The sequence below is a fragment of the Mus pahari genome, chromosome 5 (genome assembly GCF_900095145.1).
Source record: "Mus pahari chromosome 5, PAHARI_EIJ_v1.1, whole genome shotgun sequence".
NCBI classification, from domain to species: domain Eukaryota; kingdom Metazoa; phylum Chordata; class Mammalia; order Rodentia; family Muridae; genus Mus; species Mus pahari.
In genome coordinates, this window is record NC_034594.1 from 157,313,928 (window position 1) to 157,340,064 (window position 26,137).

A 26,137-nucleotide genomic window follows, 5' to 3' on the forward strand; every position below is an offset into this window, starting at 1 on the left:
ACAGCTACAGTGTACTTACATATAATAAATAAAATAAATCAAAAAAAAATATCAGATAACTAAACAATACTTTAAAATTATAACTTAGGTATTTATTTAGCTACCTGAAAGTACCTTACTAAATCTATAAATCAAAGGAAGATGTTTGGTTTTAAATATCTATATGCTATTAAGTCAACTCTGAGTTTAAACACCTTAGCCTCTGAATACAGTTCCCTTTAACTGCAACATTTTCTGATAAAAATATTAGTAATTCACTTAAACAAGTAACAATGTCTTAGCAGAAGAAATATAATCATGCTTTATTTAATTTTTTCCAGTGTCCCCTTCTTTTTTTGCAATGTCACTATATAGAGTAGGCCTGTCTTGCCTCCTCTTGCCTCTGCCACCCCAATGCTAAGTAATCTTATATTTTATAACAGTTCATTTTAAGATCATGAAATCCTTATTTTAGACGTCTGAGGTCTGGCAATCAGTGAGAAAGAGAGCTTTTGGTTTTATTTTTCTTTTACTTCAGTAATATTTTTATGAATCTCAGAACTACAAATGTAATCTCAACCAATGAAAACCAATGTGTAGTAATTCTTAAAAACCCAGCCTCAAAGCTGGGGTGGGGATGGGGTGGGGGATGGAGGGGGAAGGGGTAGGGTAGGGAGAGGGATGGGGTGCACACCTTTGAGGTCAGCCTGGTCTACAGAGTAAGTTCCAGGTCAGCCAGGGAAGGAGAAACCCTGAGGCATGCCTCTGTCACCTCAGCAACTCAAGAAGAGGTAGCAGGAGGACTGAGTGCAAAGTCAACATGAGCTATGAACGAACTAAGCCTGACCAGCAGGTGTGCACGGAGGTCAGCGGGAGAACACTGGCACAGCATGAGCAGGGCCTAGGACCGCAACCACATGCGTGCATACACACATATACATACATACACAAATATATCTTACTTGTTTCCAAAAAAAAAATGGCAAATTAAACTATATATATAATACCAAGAAAATTGCCCAGTTTTGTTCTTAGGACTCTAAAGAAAAAAATGTTTTCCAAAAATAAAAGAGAAGAAAAAAAAAAAAGAAAAAAAAGAAAGAGAAATGTCTTTAGTACCCCCAAAGGAGCTGCACTGGCTGAGACAGGCCTTCCTGCTTCCCACCACCTGTGAGGAACCCCACTGTTCCTTGCTAAGCAGGTCTGTCCTGACATTCTAGACAGACAAAATACTCCCCTTTTAGAGGAAACCCAATCAGCTCCAGAGTTAGAGAACTAAGGAAACCAAACAAGCGTACCCCAATGCAACATGCCTGTGTCGTGAGAGGCCATGTTGTATCACCAAATGTATGCAATTTTGTCAGTAAAAAGTTGATTAACCTAACTTTAAAACTGAAATTTACTTTTTAAAGGTAGATTAACAAAAAAGCCTTCTCACTAAAGCTCAAGTGCACAGCACTGCTGTCACAGAAGAGTCGATTCCTCTCGCCATCTGCCCTTTGTGTGGACCAGAAGCCCACACTCAGGAGACAAACTGGAGGGTCACCAACCTTGTAGACAGTGGAGCTGCCTGCTACAGTCTGTGACTCAGGAAAACTCAGGGGCAGGAACACAGCTCAGTAGTAGGGACTGACTTCCCACCAAAACAGAACAAAATGACAAAAAGCAACCGCCTCGAAACAGCCAAATGCTGGACATGTTCTGGTCACTGGATTTTCAGTGTGGAACCTAGGCAGCTAATAAGAGCAAAAAGCTATGGCCTTAAATGTCTGTGTGACCGTTCCTCTTACGTGATTTAAACCCCAGCTGTGCATGTATCTGAGGCTGGCTTTGAACCTATGGCTTCATGCATGTGAAACTAGTGCCTCCCACTGAGCTGTCTTCCTAGTTCTTTCTCCTCTGGATGTCATTAAATTCCTGGACACACAGCTAAACTGGACATCTTATATGCTTAGTTCTGTACAGAATTCATTATTAGTCTTTTTCCTTCTGATACTTACAAGTGGAATTTTTTTATAATGAAACTGAGGTCTTGCTTTCAAATAGTGTAAAAGAATTTCTTAAGGTTTGTCCTTGCAAACACAAGAATTCTCTTTATTTTATTAATAATATTCTATACTTCAGCACACAGTTGACTTATGACCTAAAGACCAGTGTAAATTACTGTTGATAAAAGTGGGTGAAACCACTTATCACTCTGTAGTCTGTTTCCATTTTAATGCTGTATCTCAAAGAGCAATAAGTCAGACTATAATAGAACTTTGTACTCAAAGACCTTATCTGTCACGCATTCCGTGTTCCTGCTTCGGTTTCCATCAGGGAAAACCCAGGCAGTGGGGCAGCTCTGACAGCAGCCAATCACCCGGGCTCTGCTATCAGCAGCATGCACTATTTAGCTGAGAAGCAGGAAGCACTCAGGACTCGCAGGTAAGGAGCCGCCACTGCCCTCTCGGTCCTCTCTTCTCTCTTTATAAGCAGAAGGCACAGGACAGATCTCTGCTGGAAGTGACCGGGGAAAGAATGAGGAAAGAGGCTAAGTATTCCTGTCTGTTCACTAAAGGTGACAAAGAACAAAGTGGAGCTTCAGAAGGAAGAGCCTGTTTTCCACGGAGTCCAATACGCAGGCTGTAAAGGCAGCAGGTAACGATTTAGGATGCTTTCTTTACTTACTAAACATAAAGTCCACAGGTTTCCAGAAGCTGGCTCTAAGCTGCCTTAGCACTTAAGTCAATAGTGCTGGTGACAACATAGGTCTAAAATAAGGAAAGATACGCCATCAACAGCTTCCTGTCTTCTCTAGGTGGCCAATGTTTCTAAATCTTATCCATTTTATGTTAAAAAATACTTGTCTTTATTAACCAGGGACTAGATTGTCACCTAAATTATATGGGGATTATATTACAGATTCAGGAAATAGGCAATGATATTAACATTAAAAGTTCTTGAGGAAAAGAAGCGAACATAAGCTATAAATGAAATTGACATGTCAGAGTTTGAATCCAGAGTTTAATTCATGTCAGTCATTTAGGACATGAGGAATCCAAGGTTTCCTTTGGAAAACAAGTAAGTGTGTTTAGAGGCAACTCGCAGACTCTTATCCAGGAAGTAGAAAATACAGGCATGGCAGTACTCACCGGGAATCCCAGCTCCCTGGAAGCTGAGGCAGGACTGCAAGGTACAGGCTAGGTCTTGTCCCAAACTGCCACCGCTCCCACCACCTACTCACACACCAGGAAGAGGTAGAAGACTGGAGCTAGCTCTGGAGTCTCCTGTAGAGTACTTGCCTGGGATGCACCAAGCCCCAGGTTCAATCCTCAGACTCACCCACACTGAGGGAGTAGTGTTTTAAAGCTAAGGAGTCATCCGGCAAACTGATGGAGTCATCGGGTGTAACAGCAACTCCATGTGGACTGTGCTCGGATTCCAGTGGAGCTGCTGTTACTTTTGATGGCCTCCAACCTGCTACAAACATGGGAAAGGAAGGACAGACATTTCTGGGTGGGTACTTGATTATCATTTGATTCAGGGAAAAAAATGATGATCTTCATTCTATTTCCTAACTAACAAATAATTAAGAATGTAAATGTTCTCAAGTTCAAGTGCTACGTCAGCAGAGGACCCAGCCATGGAGACTCTGGAGCATGGAGCTTTCAGCATCAACGGTGTACAGGAGAATGACCTATGATTTGACAGACCGTGCAGCTGTGTATGTCTGTCATTCTGTAGGCCAATATTCTGTATGTCACTGCTACTTAAAATCCAGACAGCAGACATCGGCTAACACTCTCTGAGCGCTGTGCAGCAGATCACAGGAGAGTCTGTAGTATAACAGGAGAATGTGCTGACAAAATAAAATGAGACCATGCTGGACAGATGTGTGTTTCTGTGTGTCTGACAAAGCTGACGTCTATTTCATCTAACTCACTGACTGCTCAATCTGTGTACATTTTTACTTTTAAAACAATTGTCAGTTCCACCAGTCTGCTTAAGTCTGAGGGTGTAGCTCAGTGGTAGAGTGTGTGTTGCTGAAAGTTTGGAGTATGTCACAGTGGTAGAGTTTGTGTTGGCGAAGTTTGGAGGTACAGCTCAGTGATAGAATGTGAGTTGCTGAAGTCTGGGATACAGCTCAGTGATACAGTGTGTATTAACATCTGAGAGGGCCTGGGTTCAATCAATCCCCTGCACACAAAACAAATAAAAGCCAAATTTGTTTTACTTCTTAATTTTAATAACATATGCTCATCCTACATCACTCACTTCAAGGCAATGCCCTCACAGTCTTTCACTCTGATGACTGAGGACTGAGGAACAACTGGCTTGAAGTTTACCTATGCGAGTTTATCTCAGCTATAATCATTTCATTTTCAACAGATGCATTAAGATAGTAGTGGAATATAACTGAAAAAACTGTTGAGTTCTGTAAGAGCCACACAGCGACAATCCTGGAGCAGAGTCAACTCTAAACTATAACAATACTCAAATAGTCTTACAAATCTAGCGTGTACATGCTTATCCTGAAAAAGACTTCTTAAAATCCTTAGTGTGGCCCTGGCCAGTTCTTTTTTTTTTTTTTTTTTTATATCTAAGTACACTGTAGCTGTCTTCAGATGCACCAGAAGAGGGCGTCAGATCTCATTACGGATGGTTGTGAGTCACCATGTGGTTGCTGGGATTTGAACTCACGACCTTCAGAAGAGCAGTCGGTGCTCTTAACCACTGAGCCATCTCTACAGCCCTCCCTTTTTTTTAAAAAAAAAAGATTTATCTATTATTATATGTATTTAAGTACACAGTAGCTGTCTTCAGACACACCAGAAGAGGGTGTCAGATCCCATTACAGATGGTTGTGAGTCATAATGTGGTTGGGATTTGAGCTCAGAACCTTCGGAAGAGCAGTCAATGCTCTTAACTGCTGAGCCATCTCTCCAGCCCCCGGCCAGTTCTTAGTGACTGCCTTTCTATCCCTCTCGCAGTCCTGGAGCCCTGTGGTCCCTACGCACACACACGTCCTGTATGCACACACTGCCACCCTGCCTCCTGCAGAGCGCTCTTCCCTGCCCTAAGCTTAGAATACAAGTCAGTGATCAGGAATTTGCAGGGCCTTGATTTAATTCCTAGCACAAAATTATTAAAAATAACAACAAACCTATCCCTTATGTGGTCATACATGACTTTTTAAAAAAACAACTTTAATCAACATTTTTTTAAAACTTTTCAAATCCATACACTCAGTAAGATGCTATTAACTCATACAATCACAGCAACAGTGAAAACCAAACCATCTCACCTCACCAAGGGATCCCCAGGAGGGCTGCCAGGCTGGGCCTACAGTCTCTCAGACAACAACGCATCACTTATTGCCTCTGCCTCTGCCCCTCGAAACTGCTCACTAGATCCTCAACTAACAAAATCAACCGTCAGCCAATGTCGCTGAGGCTATAGCATAATTTAGTAAAATCTCATTAGCCAAAATAAATTAAGTCAAAGCAGTCTTAGGAAATGAAAACCTAGAATGAATTTTAACAGAAATGGTTAGCAGTCCCCTTTCTACCACTATCAAAACAGCAACTAGGAGCTGGGAGTGGTGGCACACGCAGGCTTTAATCCCAGTGGGTACATGTGGGGGGCGGGAGGGGAGGAAGGAGGGGAGGGGAAGAGGGAGGGAGAGAACACAAACAACAAAACTTAACAGCAACAACGGAGAAACTGCAAACTCCAACAGCATCCTCAGATGGTCCCGGGGTTGAGGGGACATCAGCCCTCTGAATGCCCCGCTCACTCACGCTGCTGACTTAGCCTTAACCCCGTGTTCCTGTCTCAGGCTTGCTCACTGCTGGCTCACCCAGCCCAGTAACAGTGTGACTTTCCAGGAGAGCTGGAACACGCTTCTAATCTCAGCACTGGGGAGGCTGAGGCAGGAGGACTGCCATGAATGTGGGACTGTACCAGAACAGCCAGTGCTCACCGGTGAGACAGACAGAGCTGAGAGTGAGGAGGACAGCGGGACACACCTGTAATCCCGCTGAAGAAAGCAAATGACTTGGACCCAGGCTCTGAGGGTGGCCTGGACTTCATCATGAATGGCCATCTCAAAGCCTGGGAGCGACGGACAGTAACAACAATTCTTAATGGTAAGCACCATTCTTCCATGGAAACATAATTCATTTTAAACAATAAAAATCAGAAAAGAATTACCTGTTGATCAAATATTCATCTTTTGTCTTATGATGAAACACGGGAATGGGGACACCCCAGACTCTCTGCCGTGATATGCACCAGTATGGTCGTCTGTCCAGCATGTCGGTCATGCTATTCAGTGCTGCTCCGGGAATGAACTTCACCGTCTTCAATGACTCCTGCAATTCATTGCCAGCAGGTCACATGGGAGAACCCGTTCTGAGGAGCTGTGCTGACTTTTCCTCCTCCTGTTCTCCTTTCTGAGTGTCTGACCACTCACGGCTCTCCCCCTCCCACCACAGGCAAACGCGCAAGAAGCAAAGACTTCCAAGTGTGGCAACAAAACCAGACTTCACCTCTGTCATGAGCAGACAGACAGGCATATGCACTAACACACATGGGCATATGCACTAATACACACGGGCTAACACACATGGGCATATGCACTAAAACACACACGGGCATATGCACTAACACACACGGGCATATGCGCTAACACACACGGGCATATGAGCTAACACACACGGGCATATGCACTAACACACACACAGGCATATACACTAACACACACACGGGCATATGTACTAACACACACACACGGGCATATGCGCTAACACACAAGGGCATATGCGCTAACATACATGGGCATATGCACTAACACACATGGGCATATGCACCAACACACACATGGGCATATGCACTAACACACTAGTCAGGCTAGCTAGGGAGACTAAGTAAGGTAGGAGGCCTGCCAAGATTCTGAGGAGAGCCTGCCCTACAAAGTGAGTTCCTGCCAGCAAGAAATACATAATGAGGTCTTATCCCTCCCAAAATCATGCAAATAAGCAAAAATCAAAAAATAAGACGTAAGCCAGGCGGTGGTGGCGCACGCCTTTAATCCCAGTACTTGGGAGGCAGGGGCAGGCGGATTTCTGAGTTAGAGGCCAGCCTGGTCTACAAAGTGAGTTCCAGGACAACCAGGGCTACACAGAGAAACCCTGTCTCAGGGAGAAAAAAAAAAAAAAAAAGACGTATCTCGTATTGGAATGAAAAAAAAAAAAAATACAACATGTCTCACTTCGACTTTCCACATGCATAGAAACACAAGCTATTGCACAGAGCTCTGACAAGGATCCTAATGAAGCCAGTGAAGAAGCAGGCTAGTTACATTACTAATTCAGATGCAGGCTGAGAACACAGCACCTGTGTGTTCAGCCTGCCTAATAAATAGGTTTCAACTCCTTTACTCAATAGAATAAAGCTATTTTCAAAATAACCATTGATACATGTAAAAAATATATACAGTCAAGCAAATTAAATGAAAGAGCTGGAAAACATGCTAAATGTTTGCAACACCAACTATAAAATTAGTTAATTCATAACATTTTTTTAAAAAAATGATGTGTGTGTGTGTGTGTGTGTGTGTGTACGTACACGCACAATTGTGCACGTGCATATAGTGCCTGGAGAGGACAGAAAGCATCAGAACCCCTGCAGCTAGGGTAATAGGCATACACAGGCATATACATATACCATAAGCAGATGCCAGGAACCAAATTCAGGTCCTCTGCAAGAGCAGCTCTAAACCAATAGCCATTTCTCCAGCCCCCAAACAAATGTTTAAATGGACCATTTTGCTTCCTTCCTTTTAGCAGTCTTTTTTTTTTTTTTTTTTTAAGATTTATTTATTTGTATATGAGTCCAATGTAGCTGTCTTCAGACATACATGAAAGGGTATCAGATCCCATTAGAGGTGGTTGTGAGCCACCATGTGGGTGCTGGGGATTGAACTCAGAACCTCTGGAAGAGCAGTCAGTGCTCTTAACCACTGAGCCATCTCTCCAGCCCCCTTTTAAAAGTCTTAATTTCAAGGCAACAGGAGATACAAAACACTCCACTAAATGTGTATCATGTGGTGGCAGTCACTGCGGTAGAAACCGACTTGCTCCTTTAGCAGACATGACTGCCTTGGACTGGATGAAGAGTTATAGAGCTGAGGTCCTAGGAGGTCATACAGCTGTTACTGCAGATGTCCTCAGCCTGGGCTGTGTCTACAACCCTGGACACAAAAGTGACCTGAGGACCACTCAGCCTCCTTCAGCCTTGTTTCTACATGTGCATACATGGAAGAATCAAGTATGAGATCTTTTCAGGCCTAAGAGAATACAATTTTAGGAAAATAAATCACAAAAAAATTATAAATCTTCTTTCCTTCAGCCCCACTACTGCCCTCCCACACACACAGACACACACAGACACATACTTTTTATGGTGGTAATGACCAGCCCAACCCTCAGAGCAGGAGGTCTTTCCTACCTTAGCTGTAGCCTTGATGTCTGTGATATTTACAAACCACTGCTTGCTGGCTCGAATAAGCACAGGTTTCTTAGTCCTCCAGTCACAGGGATAACTGTGCACAATGTTCTCTTCTTTCAACACATTCTTGGTAGCTTGAAGCATCTTTATAACTTAAACAAAATTTCCTGTTAAACATAACTTAAAAGTATTCTTAACAAACTCATAGCACTCGAGGCTTCTAGGAAGAACTGGACCTGGGCAGAGGTGCCAGTGACAGGAGCCCCCTCCCAGGCCTGGTGCGGAGGCGGCAGAGGCACCAACTCCATGAAACCTGACTCAGACTCCAAACCCCATGAAGGCAGAAAGGCAAGCCAAAGCACAAGGCCCTGCCTGATCAGCTATCTGCAAAGCTGACTGAAGGAGTGGGAATGTCTGAGTCACAGGCACCATCTATCCAAGTTCGGTTTCCAACCCAACAGAAGCAATATGCTGGTTATCTCTGTGACACGTCCCAACCAAAGGACATGACTTGCAATGACTATCTTCCAGTGACTATCCAGATCTGCATAAGCAATAAGAATAGATTTGAAACAAAGATGGTCGATCCAAAGCTTCATTTTGAACCATGCCTAACCAAATGAGGTTTGTTCTGACTGAAGGATAAAAAGTGACCAGGTCTCTTGGTGTTGGTTTCTAGCAAAGACATCCTGTGTTGCTGTGGTGGTTTTCTGGGCCCATTATCAACAGATGACACCTACCCACATCTGTTCCTTCTTTAAGTACAGCCTTGTTCTGAAGTTCAGGGCCTGCAGCGTCAGTGAACATTCCGCCTTCATCCACTAGACAGTCCTACAATGTACCATTTTCAACAGTTAAACATAGAGACAAGTTACCTTATGGCAATCTACAGTAAAACAACATAGTTAAAGCATCTCAATACAGTCTACCTTTTCTTTACTTTAAAAACTTGGATATTTCTTCCTCTGTCAATAAAAATTCCTAAATTCTATATATTGAAACCACCAAAGACAACATGTATCATTAAAGCACATATCTAAAGTTTAATACTGGGAAATACAAGTTTTCTAAAACACTCTTAAAGTGGTCTGTCTTTGCTTGCATCCCTCTTAACCAAATGGTAAAGGTTGCTAAGTAAAGTGTAGAAAAGCTCAGGAGTTTAAAAAGGGCAAAGCTTAACCATCCCCTCCAATAACTCAATGAAAGCCACCTGCCATTATTTGGAGGCTGAGAGCAACGTGTTCTGTGACTCAGCATGAGGACAGCTGTGCTGTGTACAGTATAAGGTGTTCAGTGACTCAGCATGTGTACAGCTGTACTGTGTGTATAGCTATAACGTGTTCTGTGACTCAGCATGAGGACAGCAGTGCTGTGTACACAGCTATAACGTGTTCAGTGACTCAGCATGGGTACAGCTGTACTGGCTTGGTTTGAGACCACTGTGAAAAAATGTGAACAGCAACAGGCAAGCAGAGCAAGCCCATCAATTATTCAGCTTCCCAGTGCAAACAACGACAGGGCCTCAGCTACACTATAGGCTACTAAGTGTGCCAAAGCAGCAGGTTCTGCAAAATGTATCTACCTCAACTACAAAAACCGTTTTTTCTAAACACTGTTAGGGATCATCTGAGCTGTTGGAAAAATGGTACTGAGATGTGTGGGTTGCAGCCATTGTAACTGCAGCTCTAGGAGATCCAACACATGCGACACATGAGGACCAGGCACACATGTGGTGCATACACATACATCCAGGCAAAAAAATCCACACACATAAAATAAATAAAAATAATTTACAAACACAGTGCTGGACTTGCTCAACTCTGGTTTGCCCCAAACCTCTATGACTAATGCACATCTGCAAAGTATAGTAAAGGGCAATCAAACATTGTGTGTGTTTAAAAAGTGCTTTTGCCAGGCAGTGATGGCACATGCCTTTAATCGCAGCTCTTGGGAGGCAGAGGCAGGCAGATTTCTGAGTTCGAGGCCAGCCTGGTCAACAGAGTGAGTTCCAGGACAGCCAGGGCTACACAGAGAAACCCTGTCTCAAAAAAAAAAAAAAAAAAAAAAAAATTTAAAAAAAGTGCCTTCATGTCAGTGGATATGCTTCAGGGCTGACTCTGGGAAATCTTTCTTAATTTAGTATGGATTAATAACGTTTTAAGATGTTGCACAAATGTAATCATTTCACAGTTTAACTATGATGACAAAATTGTTATTACCAAGTCACAAAGATGTTAGTTAGGAGCAATTATTTTCAATCTGCAAGGCGAGTAATGAAAAGGAAGAAAGAAGAACAGTACCATAGGGAGGCTGTGCTGAGATGCTACGCTGTAATCTTCCATACCGTGAGCTGGGGCTGTGTGAACCAACCCAGTTCCTTTGGCCATAGTCACGTGGGTTGCAGGTAACAGAGGAGACACTTTCTCGGGAATTAAAGGGTGACTACAACTGCCACCTTCCAGATCCACACCTGTGGGAGAAAACCATTGCCAAGTGTTCTCTGTGAAGGGCGGGGGCCTCAGCCGGGTGGCAGAGCTCTCCCCATGTCTGATGCCTGGGGTCAATCCCAGTTATTTTAAAGAGTTGTTCCACTGGATAGCTCTGCCTTCTTAAGCTTGGCAGTCTAAGCCCCATCTTTTTTTTTTTTTTTTTCTTTCAGTGAGACAGAACCTTGCAGAGCTCAGGCCGATCTCAAACTCACCAGGCAGCTGGAGATGACCTGAGATACCTGACCCGCTGATTCCATCTCTCAGTTGCTAGGTAATCACTGGGCACAGACAGAGGCAGCCAGCATCTTTATTTTCTTGGTCTGGGGATGAAACCTGAGGCCTGGCACGTTAGGCAAGTGCTCTGCCCCTGAGCCACTTAGATCGCTAACAGAACAAATGGACACCAAGCACAAGACTGGCTGGACTCAGAATTGGCTCCCCTGAGTTACAATGCCCGGTAATCTATAGGATGCAGGCAGTTACAACCCAGCTGAGAGCACCACTGTTAGGACAGCACTGTGATGATCTTGGAGCACTTAGGCATCATTCTGTCTCACTATAAATAATTTAAAATATTACTATTTTATCTGTTGTTGTCTATTACAGCAAATTCGTAATCAGACTGAGTCCAAGAAAACTTAACAAGGTTCTGTCTCCAAACAAAGATAAAAAGGAGGGGGGCAAACTCATGACTTAGCATGTATGAGGTGTGCATTCAAGCCCTCAAAAAAACAAAACAAATCAAAACACACCAGAGTGGGCTCTCTTTCCCTAGTGCCCATGGGAACCCAGATCCCTCTTGCCTCTTACATAACCCCTCTCTGTTCTTACAGGACTACATGGCTATTCTTCTAACCATCTTATACCTCAACTGACGAGTGGAAGAGGGTTTGCTTCTTTAGCTATAGGGTCAGTCTATTTTTTTTTTTTTTTTTTTGGTTTTCCAGACAGGGTTTTTTCTCTGTGTAGCCCTGGCTATCCTGGAACTCACTCTAGACCAGGCTGGCCTTGAACTCAGAAATCCGCCTGCCTCCGCCTCCCAAGTGCTGTGATTAAAGGCGTGCGCCACCACATCCGGCCCCAGTCTATTTTTTAAATTATACTTACTATAAGGCTGCTTTTCAACAATTAAAAAGACATTAAAATCTCTAAGAAACGCAATTAATTTTAAAATAATTCTACAGCTAAATAAAACTAGTCATCAAATTATTACTCATAACTTCTGATAGAAGCATGATCTTGGACACCAGGCACGGTAGCCCATACTTTAATTCCAGCACTTGAGAAGCAAAGGCAGGCAGATCTTTGTGAGTTAGTTTGAGGCCAGCCTGGTCTACACAGTGAGTTCCAGGCCAGCCTGGTCTATATGGTAAGACTCTGTCACAGACAAACAAACAACATACTTTTTTATTTCTCCCCCTAGAAACACAGATGTCACATCTGTTTCAATTTACAATGGGTAATATCCAAGAAACTACTAAATGCCAATCAACCCAATATTTTAATAACTGACAGTTGGACGATGTCTATAAATCCTCACCTGAAAATGTTGCAACAACATCAAATGTTGTTTCCAAGGCAGAAGCAACAGGCGCTATTTTATCCTCAGCCAGGATGTAGAGGTGCCCAGAAGCAGAACATTTCACCACAGCATACCTGAAATGACGTTCAGAGCAAGTCACCCATGACGGAAAGGGACAGCCACAGTTAAGTGACATCTTTAGAAGACGGGTCGCACGGTCAGAGACTAGTTTACAAAGCACCAGTGCTTCACGTGTGTTTCACTTTCAAAAGCCGCTAAAGGTCTTCAAAGGTCATCTTCTCTAGAGTGTAGTGACAGTCACAGCAATGCCACTAAATGACAATCCACTGCATTTCAACAGGGTCACGAGAGTGAAATAAATTTAACTCGAATCCTATTTATGGATAACATAAAAAGATATGACACACTACGTACTTTGCCTCTGGCATATAGCAAATTGCCTGGTTGGCGGGAATTGTCCAAGGCTGGGTGGTCCAAACTAAAACGCTAACAGGGGATGAGGCATCTGTGGAAATAAAGTTGTGAATTTATTAGCAAGCATCATAACTCCATAACATCATCAAAACTGAGTTAGTGCTAAACCTACCTGTAAGAGATTCCAACTTAGGAGGAGGTTTCAGGAGAGGGAATCTTACATATATCGACCGACTGACATGCTCAGGATTGTATTCAAGCTCTGCTTCAGCCAACGCAGTCCTAGGGTTTTAAGATATCATACATAAACATGGGGAAGCGTCACAAAGACTTTCAACCTTTCAATTAACAAAGGATACATACCTTGATGAGGGAGACCAATACACTGGTTTATAAGATCGATAAACCAAGCCCTGTAAAAGACAAAGATAGGATATTTTACTGGTTGATTTTTGTTAACTGATACAAACCTATATATCTCTGGGAAGAGGGAATCCTAATTGGGAACATGCCTCCTTCAGATTGACCCATGGGCAAGACTACAGGAGGCCTTGGGTTGTATTTGAAGAAAAGCTGAGCAGGCCCCAGGGAACCAAGCAGTAAGCAGCTCTCCTCCATGGCCTTTGCTTCAGTTCCTGCCCTGCTTGAGTTCTGCCTTGAATTCCCTCAATGATAAACTGTGATGGCGACATGTAAGCCACAGAAACCCTTTTCTTCCCAGGCTGCCTTTCTCTGCTTTCTTCCCAGCAGAAGCAGCCAGGGCAATACTGAGGCTGGGATTTTTGAGATGTGGACTTTAAAACACTAGGAGGAAGGAGATTAGCCTGTTACCTTTTCATACATTTGGTAGAATACTCTCAGCTGCTTGGCTTCGTACTTTGGATCAAATGTGTAGTAGCAGTTATTCCAGTCTGCCATCACTCCCCAGCGGACAAATGCCGATTTCTGCTTTTCAATAGCTGCCAGAGCAAATGACCTGGCTAGAGAAGGTAAGGGAAGAGAAAGAAAAGGCTCTGAAAGACTGGCAAATTTTTTCTTTCTTTTTTCCTTTTTTTGAAAGGTCTCACCCTTTAGCCCAGCCTGGCCTAAATTTACTATATAGCCTAAAGTGGCCTCAAACTCAAAACAATCCTCCTGTCTCAGAGTACCAAGTAGCAGGATTAGGAGCATAAGCCACCAGGCTGACTTTTTGTACATTAAGCATGACTTGCTCAGAGCATCCCTAAGGGAAGGTGCTAGGCACTCTCAAACCACAAAGTCCTTGCTGACTCCGGCTGGCGCTGGCTCCAGCACACTTTGTAGGGATTTTCCATCCTGACTGTGGGAGGCCAGGAGAGAGCCATCACTCTCAGAACGGGTAGTGTTGGGCACCAACCAGGGCCTCGGGCATGCCAGGCAGTTGCTCTTCCTACTGAGCCACCTTCCCAGTCCTATGAAAAATTCTGAACAGGGACATTATTGGAAAGCATTCGAAACATAGATCAAGTTTTGTTTTGTTTTAATTAACTGGAATTTCGATGGGCAATGGTAGTACATGCACTTAATCCCAACACTCAAGAGAGAGGCAGGTAGATCTCTGAGTTCAAACTCACTGTACAAAATGAGTTTTAGGACAGCCAAGGCCACAGAGAAAGAAACCCTGTCTTAAAAAACAAAAACAAAACAAAACAAAAAACAACAAAAACCTGAATCATATACTGTCTTTAGTATCTTCCAGACTATGCATCTCATATTTAAAATAAATAAATATACTGGAAAATATCCCACATCATTCCTTATATTAATAGTAGTAGTAGTAATGTGGTGTGTGTACATGATGTGTATGATATGCATGTAACCCAGTGCATGCAGGGAAGTCAGAGGACAACTTTCTCCTTCCTGGTTGCATTCACTCCCTCACCAAGGGATCAATCTCAGAGATTCAGGCACGACTCATGCTCCCCCTCCCCCCGCTGAGCCATCTCACTAGTCCTCCTTATTAGTTATTCATTCAAGAAATGGCCAGAGAATACTACTCACGGCACAGCAAACTCCCAACATTCCTCAGATAACGAATTTAAGGGAATGTGAATGTGTTTCAGAAGGAGAACCACCTTCACGTATCTGATGGCTCAGGCATCTGATCAGACGGGTCAAAGCAGGGACTGACTTAGATCTGTGGGCTCTGCCTGGTCGTTCGATTTTCACTTAGAGACACAGTCTTGGGCTACAACCCAGGCTGGCTGCCATCTGTACAACAATTAATAAATAAATCTTGGGCTGGTGAGATGGCTCAGCGGGTAAGAGCACCCAACTGCTCTTCCAGAGGTGCAGAGTTCAAATCTCAGCAACCACATGGTGGCTCACAACCATCCTTAACAAGATCTGACTCCCTCTTCTGGGGTGTCTGAAGACAGCTACAGTGTACTTACATATAATAAGTAAATAAATCTTTAAAATAAATAAATCTTAAAAAAAAAAAAAAAGGTGCGATATTCACACAGAAATAACAAATATTTGAAACTGGCACAGCTGGGACATTTCCAACACTGTCCCTCCAACCTCCAAATACCAAGTCTCATGAAAGTTATTTTTTAAAAATCTGGGATTATATGGAGGACCATGCCAATGATGCTGCCACTGAGAAGGCTGAGGCAGGAGGATGGAATTAAGACTGTGAGGCCAACCTGGGATAAACAAGTTCCATCCAACAAATCTCACTGGAAACACAAGTCCCTCTGGCAGAGCCTGGTTTGACAGGAAGGTTTAAAGTGAAAAACGGAAAGAGCTTACCTTTCACCCTGATCTCCATGGCTGAGAGAGTCTGGGCATCTACACCAAGCTCTGATAACACTTTTGTTTCAATGGGCAAGCCATGGCAATCCCAGCCAGGCACAAAGTGTACCTTGGAACCTCTCATCATATGGAATCGATTGGCAATGTCTTTCAAAATCTGCACGGATGAAAGTGTAGTCACCAGCAGAAAACACGCAGCTTCTAAGCTCACTCTCTCTAGAAATACTCTTTTAAAGAAGAAAGTTCAATTTTAAAGTATTTCCATAAAATAACCCATTAAATCTACTAATTAAGGTGCAACATGGGCTGGTGAGATGTAAGAGCACTGACTGTTCTTCCCAAGGTCCTGAGTTCAAATCCCAGCAACCACATGGTGGCTCACATGCATCTGTAAGGAGATCTGACGCCCTCTTCTGGTGCGTCTGAAGACAGCTACAGTGTGCTTATTTATAATAATAAATCTTTGGGAGGAAGCGAGTAGGGACTGAGCAAGTGGGGTTGACCAGAGCAAGCAGAGGTCCTAAATTCAATTCCCAACAACCAGATGAAGGCTCACAACCATCTGTACAACTACAGTGCATACTCATAAACAATTAATAAATAAATCTTTAAAAAAAGGTGCAGCCGGGTATGGTGGCGCATGCCTTTAATCCCAGCACTTGGGAGGCAGAGGCAGGCGGATTTCTGAGTTCAAGGCCAGCCTGGTCTACAGAGTGAGTTCCAGGACAGCCAGGGCTATACAGAGAAACCCTGTCTCGAAAAACCAAAATTAAAAAAAAAAAAATTAAAAAAAGGTGCAATATTCACATAGAAATAACAAATATTTGAATTTCATAATATTAATGCTATTAAGGGGGCAAAAATCAAATAAAAGAATTATATATGAAAACCTTTATGCCCCAAAGTTCATTATTTGTCAAGTTGGGAGAAAGTCTCAGTCCACTCTGCTTTGTTTGTTTGTTTGTTCTGTGTAACTGCCTCAGCTGTCTGGAACTCACTTCACAGACCATGCTGGCCTCAAACTCAGAGATCCACCTGCCACCCGTGCTGCCTCTCAGTGCTGAGATCAAAGGCGTGTGCCACCACACCAGCTTCCGTTCTACCATTCAGAGAAACACTTCTCACTTTCTAAACTCTAGACAATAAATATGTCACTTAGAAATCTGTATTATGCTTATGGAAAATTACCATAAATAAACAACATGAGCTGCTCAGGCCTGCTGAGCAGCATAGACCCCTGCAGAACAACACTGCTCATGGTGGGTGGGACCTCATCCTCACTGTTTTGTACTGAGAAGGCCTTTGGTCAGCAACAGGCCTCAGCAGCAGGCACATCAATGTTTGAGTCACCCTGCTCATACCGCTTTAGAGAGGAGCAGGCAGAAAGACTTAAAAATGTACTACAAGCCAGGCCAAAAAACATGAGACTATAATAAACCACAGCGTCTGCACAGACACAGGCTAAAGGAGAAGGATCCCAACTTCAAGACCTGCCCGAACTACAGTGACATCAAGGCCAGCCTAGACAACTGAGACCTTCTTTAAAACAAAAAAATAAAAAAATAAAAAATAAAAAATAAAGAGGACTCAGCACGTGGCTCAGCAGTAGAGCACTTCTCTAGCACATAGCCCCTCTGTTCAATTCCAATAAGGATAAGGGGAAAAGAAAGCCTGCGTGTGTGTGTGTGTGTGTGTGTGTGTGCACACGTGTGCGTGCGTGCGTGCATGCGTGTGTGTTACCGGGGGCTGGAGAGATGTCTCAGTGGTTAACAGCACCAACTGCTCTTCCAGAGAAGCTAAGCACCTATGGCGGCTCACAACTGTGTTTAACTCCAGTTACAGGGCATCTGCAAGCTTTCTTCTGGCCTCTGCAGGCATTAAGCATGCCAGTGGTGCACAGCTGTACACAACACACAAAGCACCCGTGCACATAAAGTAAGCTAAGCCTCTGTTAGAAAGGCTTGACACTGAGTCTCCTGCTGTCTCTTCTTCCCAGTCCTGTCCCCTCCACAGCTATCATCACTATCTAGTGTGCTCCATGTTTTACCCGCTCACCTCTCCAGGTAGACAGCAAGGGAGGAATACGACTTTGTTGTTCACTACCTGGAATACAGACGGATGCCTGACACATAAACAGCAAGTATCAAGTAAGATGGAACTTAGTGTAGAGTAACAACAGGCTGAAAGGAAACTCTGGCAATGCTAGTGTCCAGGCAGCATCAAAGCTGTGCATGGTCACTAATGCATCTGGTGAGAGCTGCAGATACAGAGAGGAGATGCAGGAGCAGGGGCTAGTCTCCCACGTGGTGTATCCTGGGTTCCATCCACAGACCCTACCGCACACACAAGGTATATCTGGAATGCAGTTCACTGAAAGAATACTTACCTAGCACAAACAAGGCCCTGGGTTTGATTCCCAAGCACCACAATAAGTTCATAAACTCACTAATAATTCATGTATTTGCACAGGCCAATACAAGTTTACATAATTACCATACACAGACAATATACACTCTTTTGCAGAGTACTCACTTCCAAGCACTACACCTCAATTCTAATTACCTTGTTCAGGGCGTGCCCAACATGGGGGTCACCGTTGGCATAAGGAGGCCCGTCATGAAGGCAAAATTCTGTCTTTACTTTTCTTTCTCTTTGCCAGGAATAAAGCTCTGAAAAGCCGCATTTCTGTTTTTTTTTTAAAAAAAAAAAAAAAAAAAGCTAGTGTTTACATATCACATAAATACATGCTATAGACCCTTATCAATTCCTGGTCATCATTTATCCCATTCCAATCCATTCAGCCCAGAAATGGAACTGGAAAACTTACTGGAATGAACGAGAATTCTCTTAACACTTTCAGTAGTCTTTATTTATTTATTCTTAAGATTTTCTTTATTTATATAAGTACAATGTATCTGTCTTCAAACACACCAGATGAAGAAACTGGATCCCATTACGGATGGTTGTGAGCCACCATGTGGTTGCTGGGATTTGAACTCAGGACCTCTGGAAGAGCAGTCAGTGCTCTTAACCACTGAGCCATCTCTCCAGCCCTTCGGTAGTCTTCAAAAACCCCAACAATTCTTCAGATTAAAGTGTAAACTTTTATGTGGCATGGTGGCTCTAAATTCTTGGCAAGTCTCTCAGTATTCACTGCCTCAATCCAGCCCTGCTGAAAGACCTGTCCATTCCCAGCCCACTCTACCACCCAATACACACTGGTAATTTAGTCTTTCTATTCTTTGGCCTCGATACTTCCCTAAATCCAGGCTAATGCTATTCACTTAAGCAGTATTCCCGATTATCAGGAATATCTTAAATATCTAGTGTGCGGACACTAACGAGTGAATCTCAGACGTCAGCAAATTCAGGATGATACAGGAGACAGATACAGACGACATAGGGGACCCAGAAAAGGGCGGCTACTTTGTCCTTCAAAGGAATCATGATTCCTGTGAAAAACCTAAACATGTGACTAAGGTGGGGTTCAACTTCACTTCTTTGGTAATAACTTTTATACTTTTTTTAAGTTTACCTTTTCTCTTTGACTATTCGTGTGTGGTGCATGCGAGTGCGGATGCCTGCAGGGGTCAGGCATCGGGTTTCATGGAGTTGCGAGTTACAGGTGGTTGTGAACTGCCAGACTTGTGTGCTGGGAACCGAACGCGGAGCCAAGGGCTCTCAGGAGCTGAGCTACCTCTCCAGCCCACTCCTGACATTTCATTTACACATGCTCCGGCTGGCTACTTTCTGACAAGTGACGGGAAAGGGGTGCAAAGCCGACTCGCTGGGAGCGGAAGTCGGAAGGTGCTCGGTACGGCTCCGGGCTTCACTTGGGAAGCCGCCCCGCTGGGCGCTCGCCAGGGAAGCCGCGCGGCCTGGAGGGTCCCCCGCAGAGCTGGCCCGCCCCGCCCTGCTCGGGTGGCCGCGTCCGGTACCTGCTGGATCTCCAGCTCCATGTCGGACTGCTGGCGGCCCAGCAGCTTCATCGGGAAGCTGGTCTGCGGCAGCAGCACTGTGTCACGGTATCTGCCGCTTTTCGGGCTGCTCTCCGGGCTCTCCGCCCCGGCCACGGATCGTACCACGAGCCTCCTCGTCATCCCCAGACACCCCAGGCGGCTGGGGAAACGGGCTGGCCCCCAGAAGCTCCCAGCCGCGGCGAGCGCCGCCGCCCCGGGCCGGCGAGGACACAGCCCCCAACGCATGGTGGACGCGCCGGGCCGAGCCCTCCGCACACGGCCCGCCGCAGCCGCCCGGATCTAAAGCTAGAGACCCCTGGAAGAGCTCGGCGGCGAGGAACTGCGCACGCGCTCCGGGGCGGAAGGGGCGGGGCAAGAGCAAGGGCGGGGCCTTCCGGCTGGGAGGTTTGTAACTCTACAGGTCTTCCAAGAGGTCGAGCAGGGGTGGAGGGAGGTGTTTACTATCGCTCCGCTTTCCCCAATCAGATACATTTAATTAACTTGTCCAGGGTCATAAACCTAAGTAGCAAAGCTAAGGCCGTGCAGTAGTGATGCAGGGGATTAATCTCAGCACATGGTGGCAGAGCCAGTCGGGTCTCCGAGTTCGAGGCTAGCCTGGTCTACAGGGTTCCCCAGGACAGCCAGGGCTACACGGGTTTACAACTGTAATTTTGCCATTCCTGTGCCACACGTTAACAAAAATGTATAGAAAGTGGCTACAAACAAGATAAAGGAAGTGGGAAAGGTAAGCACAGGCAATTCATAAAGAATATAGACAATGAATGCTCGCCTTTGGGAGTCCGGATGACACAGAGCCATCTAATAGATTAGAACAAACTTGAAGTTGGTAACAAGTATTGAGAGAGTGGAAACATGGACTTGCCAGAGGTAGTCTACAGCGTGTGTTGCCTTTCTTCTCATTTCCGTGTGTGTGTGTGTGTGTGTGTGTGTGTGTGTGTGTGTGTGTGTGTGTGTGTNTGTGTGTGTGTGTGTGTGTGTGTGTGTGTGTGTGTGTGTGTGTGTGTGTATGCTTATTTGCATGTGTGGGCGCGCATGTGTGTGTGCATGTGGAAGTCCTAGACTGATGGTGGGAATCATCTTCCATACCTCGTCCGCCTCATTCAAGGAGTTAGGGTCTCTCAAAGAAACAAAGAGCTGGCTCATATGGTTAGTCTTTCTAAGCAGCTGGCTCGGGGGATGCGGGTCTTCCGCACCTGGAATTATACACGGTGTTTAAGTGTTTTGTGAGTTCTCATGTTTGTACCACCATTTCCCCCCACTCTGTGGTGAATGACAACATTTAGAATACCGTTCTTCTCTGAACTGCACTTTCCCGTCTGAGAGCCTGACCGACAGCTGTCATCTCACAGCAGCAGGAAGAAAACCCTACCCGCCTACTCTTCAGAACAACTAGCTGCATTCAATCAACTGGGAAGCCCTATGAGAAGATTTGTAGCTGGCCTGAGCCACTTTGTGGGTTTTTTTTTTTCCCATGCTTTATTCTCCCAGTTTCACCCTCTACCACTAGATAGGAGAAAAACAATGATAGAGGAGAGAAAGAGATAGAGACCCCTGAATCTTTTTTCCTCTTTAAGCACAACTATGCCGCCTCGTCTCCACTCTTGGGCCTTTAGCATTTATATATCATCTGAAAAGTTCTCAGAATTCCAAATATCATACAATCACAGAAATTATCTGCAGCTGGCAAGACCACGCCTCTGCTAAGACAAGAGGCAAATCATAGTCAGCAACCGCTGTCATAGTCGGACAGTCTAAAGCAGCCCCATATCCCCACACCTGGGATTAAAGCAAAAACATATGTTTGTTTGTTTTTAAAAAACAAACAGGCCGGGCAGTGATGGCACAAGCCTTTAATCCCAGCACTTGGGAGGCAGAGGCAGGCAGATTTCTGAGTTCAAGGCCAGCCTGGTTTACAGAGTGAGTTCCAGGACAGGCAGGGCTACACAGAGAAACCCTGTCTCAAAAAAAAACCAAAAAAAAACCAACCAACCAAAACCAAAAACCCAAAACTCAAAAATTCTGTGAGCTCATGAAAGAGGCATACTTCCCAGAGTGCCCATGGACTCTGCATCTCAGTGGCTAAGCTAAATCCATGAGAGAGATTGTATCTGTCCGTATTTATGGCAATTGTTTCGCCGTTACAATGTAACTACAAAAACTAATGTATGGACTTCTAAAAAGTTTTTTTTGTTTTTTAGATTTATTTATTTTATGTGCATGAGTCTTTGCCTGGTTGTATTGATGTGCACCATGTGCGTGTCTGGTACGGGAAGAGGTCAGAAGAGGTTGTGGGGCACCATGGAACTAGGGTTTGGATAGTTGTTAACCACTGCTGGGAACCAACCCCCAGTGCTCCAAACTGCCTGCTGAGCCGTCTCACCAGCATCCAGTGTATGACTTTAGAGGGTGTGTGTTGTAGACATTTTTACCACACCTGAAAGGTATGTCTAAATACAGAGTAAATGAAATAAACAAGAAGTCTTTCCCAGAGCTGGAGAGGTGGCTCAGCTCTTAAGAGCACTGACTGTTCTTCCAGAGGTCCTGAGTTCAATTCCAAGCAACCACATGGTGGCTCACAACCATCTGCAATGGGATCACATGTCCCCTTCTGGTCTGTCTGAAGACAGCAACAGTGTACCCATATACATAAAATAAATAAATTTTTTAAAAAATAAAAAATCTTTCCCGATCCTAGCAATATGTAAGTGGTGTGTGTGGACATTTCTCGCTGGTGAGAATAGGAGTGTGTATGTGAAAAGCTGAAGTAGGACTGCCAAGAATTCGAGGCCTGCCTGAATGAGACCGAGTGTGTGTTTATAAGAATGTATATGCATATATGCATGTACACATATATATGAACAAATAAGTTATGGTTTGCTTCTATTAACTAAGGTTTGAGGGTCGCAGAAAACACATAAAAATATTTTTACTATTATCCTCATAAAATAACGGCATAAGATTTTTTTGTTTTTGTTTTTAAAGATTTATTTATTTATTATATAAGTACACTGTAGCTGTCTTCAGACACACCAGCAGAGGGCATCAGATCCCATTACAGATGGTTGTGAGCCACCATGTGGTTGCTGGGATTTGAACTCAGGACCTCCGGGAAGAGCAGTCAGTGCTCTTAACCGCTGAGCCATCTCTCCAGCCCATGGCGTGTGATTAAAAAAAAAAAAAAAAAAGTGTTGCTTTTATCAAAAGAATGCCATAAAGGCAACTCACTAAAAACCAAAGCCTAGCCAGCGTGGTGGCACCTGTGCAGTCGCAGCTAAGTTAGGGAAGAAAACAAGCAAAAACTGTGGTAGTGAAGCCAAGATGCCAGAAACCAGCACCCGGGAACGGCTCTGACGACAAGTGGCGTAAAATCTGCAAAACGCTCAGAAACCGGTTCCCAGGACGGCCGAGAGCGCGCGGGGAGCCGTGTGCGCCTGCGCCGACCTCGCGCACGCGCAGCCGCGGTCCTTCGCTCATCACTGGACCGGGTGGACTTAGAGGCAGCGGGTTCCCGGACAGCGAGCCACCAGGCCGGACAGCGCTTAGGAGACACCAGGCTGAGTGTAAGTTTCTCCGGCTGCAGCGCAGAGCCTCAGGCGGCCCTGGTTTCTTGTTGTTCAGGTAACTGCCCACCCCTGGCACAGATTTAACGGAGAGCCAGGGTTGTAATCCCAAACACCCTTTCGGCTACCCTGCTTTTCGTTCAGACGCGGCTAGAAGCTTGAGTGGCCACATGTGGTTGTCTATCTGGACCTTCTCTTTCATTGTGGAATAAACTACAGAGTTACACTTGACTTTCGCATCCGAATTTAGAAACTTCATAATAGCAGAGATCCTTTCAGTTGTCATTTCTATGCATTAGTAGGCTGTTGTGATTTATTTCACCAGGAATATAATAGCTGCGTCGAACCCATGTATAGATTTTGTTTTTGTTGGAGGGCTCCAGTAGGAACACGTTTCCTCGATCCTTGCAGACTGGGCAAACGATTTCGTGTGCCAACCTTAATCACTTCTCAGGCTCGAGGTTTGCATGTCGTTTAAATTCAGTAGATTGAGCATTTCGTGTATTTAGTGATGAGCGCCTTTCTTTTTCTGGGAACTGCTTGTCAACTGTTCTTGCCACATACAAAACATCCCAATTGTCAGTGGGTGATACAGGACTTTCCTCTCCAGTTATATACTATGAACTGGCTTTGCTTGTGGCATTTTGGACATGTAGAAGGTTTTAATTTCTGTGTAAATGTGTTAATACACCTAGTTTTATGTTTTAATGGCCCTTTTCAAGTTTATAAAGCCATTCCTATACTTCTCGTAATTTAAATCTACTAGACAGAGAGAGAAAACTGTTAGACTGGCTTCAAATCCAAGGTACTCTTACCTCAGCCCCTAAGTTTGGGGATTATAGTAATGTGCTTCCAGCCAGGACTTCCTGGAACATCGAACAACAACAACAACAACAGAACCCAGCATTGGCTGTGTGTGTGTGCGTGTGTGTGTGTACACACATGTGCCACAGGAGTTTGGGTGGAGGATGGAGGGCTGCTTGCAGGAGTCAGTTCTTTCCTTTCACTGTATTTGAACTCAAGTTCTCAGGCTTAGTGGCCAGCACCTTTACCACCGTAACCATTTTACATGTTTCCCTGGAACGTAGTTTAATAAGAATGCAAGAAAGAGCCAACTGTTTTTGAAGCTCTACCAGTTGCTGTTTGTGTGCGAGTGGCTTTCCTCCTTTTTCTTTCTTTTTTACTCTCTCTGTTTTTTCTTTTGAGACAGGATCTTGCTGTGTAGCGTACCTCAAATCCAGGATCTTCCTGCTTCCTGTCCCAAGGACTAGGCAGTGTCACTACATTTATTTATCTGCTTCTTTCTTGGATTTCATGTACCACCGTTAGTAGTATGTTTGGATTCATTTCTGGAATTTTACTGAAAGATATTGTTAAGTTGGTAGTGTTTGCCTAGCATGCGTGAGGTCCAGGGTTATTCTGTCTCCATGTATGTATGTATGTACATATACACACATATATTCGTCACATTTATATGCCTTTTGGAATTTAGGGTATATGTGTACATGCATGAGTGTTTGGGGAAAGTACCCCACTCGGTAGCCAAAGTTAGCCTGGAACTTCCTGTGTAATTAAGGTTGATGTGTTACCCCCAGTCCTCCTGACTCAGCTCCCCAAGTGCAGGGACCAGAAGCAAGGTCACCACACCCAGCTGATTAGCTGATGATTGCGTTTTGATAGCTGGTAATAAGGGGATCTCTATTAATTGTTCAGAATTTGCACCATCGTGCTCATTTCTATCTTTCCTAATACCTTGAACTTCAGCACTACTGAACCAGGTTCCAAAGATAAGTTATTTTAGTGCTTTTGCTGGGAACACGTTGGACACTTTTGAATCCTAATCTGCATGCATACCATCCTTATATGAATTAAAGAAAAAGGACAACAAAAAGGTTGTAGTGGTGGTGGCAGCGGCAGTCTCCTCCTCCCCCTCTTCTTCCTCTTCCTCCTCCTTCTATGAGAAGAAACTCTGGTCATTTGAGCTTTGCTGGTATTCTTTTTTTTATTATTATTATTATTTTCTTTATTTACATTACAAAATGCTATCCCGAAAGTTCCCTATACCCCCCACCCCATGTTGGTATTCTTGTTTTTGTTTGCTTGCTTGGTTTTCTTTTTTATTTTGACACAGGGTCCTACTGTGTGTACCTGGCTGGCCTGCACTTGGCTTCTGGCCCAGGCTGTTCTCAGCCTTTTGCAGTCCTCCGCAGTCTCCTGTATGGTCAGATCACAGGCACACATCACCATTTTGGACTTGTGCTATTTTCTCTCCTTGAGAGTGATTGGCAGGTATTATAAAGATTTCTCAGGAGCATGGTAGTTAAGTTAATTGCCTTTTTATTTGGTATTTTTCATATTTCTTCTTACAGCTCAAACCTAGAATACAGTGCAGAAGAAGCTCTTTCCAATCAGTTACTGTGTCCCTCCCTAGGGTCGGAATAGCCTTTGTATCAGTTGCTCTCCTCACCAATGAGTGAAAACAAAAAACCTCAGGGTGAGAGTGTTTATTATTTTGGCTCATGGTTTACTGGCATACAAGCTATCGTGGTGGGAAAGACATGGTGTCTGGGACTCCATTCTTGGTGGCAGAAGCTTGCATGTGGCTTTTTACACCTTGGTGGATCTGGAAGCAGAAAGCCTGAACAGACTGCAGAGAAATGGAGCCGGTGTCAGTGCTGGACCACAATGAAACCTCAAGGCCCACTGTCCAGCTCTCCACTTTCTCTAACTAGGCCCAGCCTCCTAAGGGTTCCACCCCAGTGTCCTAAAACGGCACCAGCCCTTGGTGAGCAAGTATTCATTCAGACATGTGAGCTCCTGGGAGATAGTTAAGCTCAAACCACAGCACTCTGCTAAAAGATACAGTAGCCTTTTTCTTTCTTTCTTTTTTTTTTTTTTTTTTTT

At 44.3% G+C, this 26,137-nt stretch overlaps 2 protein-coding genes across 4 annotated transcripts in view; one reads left to right on the forward strand and one right to left on the reverse strand.

Moving 5' to 3' along the window:
• Iars2 (isoleucyl-tRNA synthetase 2, mitochondrial) overlaps positions 1 to 20,012 on the reverse strand; it is a 41,607-nt gene extending 21,595 nt beyond the window's left edge. Inside the window, exons 1-12 of the mRNA XM_021199411.1 lie at positions 19,632 to 20,012; positions 18,256 to 18,378; positions 15,691 to 15,850; positions 13,750 to 13,898; positions 13,282 to 13,331; positions 13,091 to 13,200; positions 12,919 to 13,009; positions 12,502 to 12,617; positions 10,773 to 10,942; positions 9,213 to 9,303; positions 8,473 to 8,624; positions 6,175 to 6,335 (exon numbers count right to left, since the gene is read on the reverse strand). Of these exons, the coding sequence (XP_021055070.1) occupies positions 6,175 to 6,335; positions 8,473 to 8,624; positions 9,213 to 9,303; positions 10,773 to 10,942; positions 12,502 to 12,617; positions 12,919 to 13,009; positions 13,091 to 13,200; positions 13,282 to 13,331; positions 13,750 to 13,898; positions 15,691 to 15,850; positions 18,256 to 18,378; positions 19,632 to 19,898 (1,640 nt within the window). The 5' untranslated portion in view covers positions 19,899 to 20,012. The remainder of the gene's footprint in view (positions 1 to 6,174; positions 6,336 to 8,472; positions 8,625 to 9,212; positions 9,304 to 10,772; positions 10,943 to 12,501; positions 12,618 to 12,918; positions 13,010 to 13,090; positions 13,201 to 13,281; positions 13,332 to 13,749; positions 13,899 to 15,690; positions 15,851 to 18,255; positions 18,379 to 19,631) is intronic.
• A 3,136-nt stretch (positions 20,013 to 23,148) lies between these two features.
• The window catches only part of Bpnt1 (3'(2'), 5'-bisphosphate nucleotidase 1), a 27,684-nt gene continuing 24,695 nt past the window's right edge, over positions 23,149 to 26,137 (forward strand). For 2 of the 3 annotated variants that reach the window (XM_021198741.2, XM_021198742.2), the window contains exon 1: positions 23,149 to 23,233. The gene's annotated coding sequence lies outside the window, so the exon portion shown is untranslated. Of the gene's footprint in view, positions 23,292 to 26,137 lie in introns of all 3 variants that reach the window. The other variant, XM_029539381.1, reaches the window with a different exon arrangement.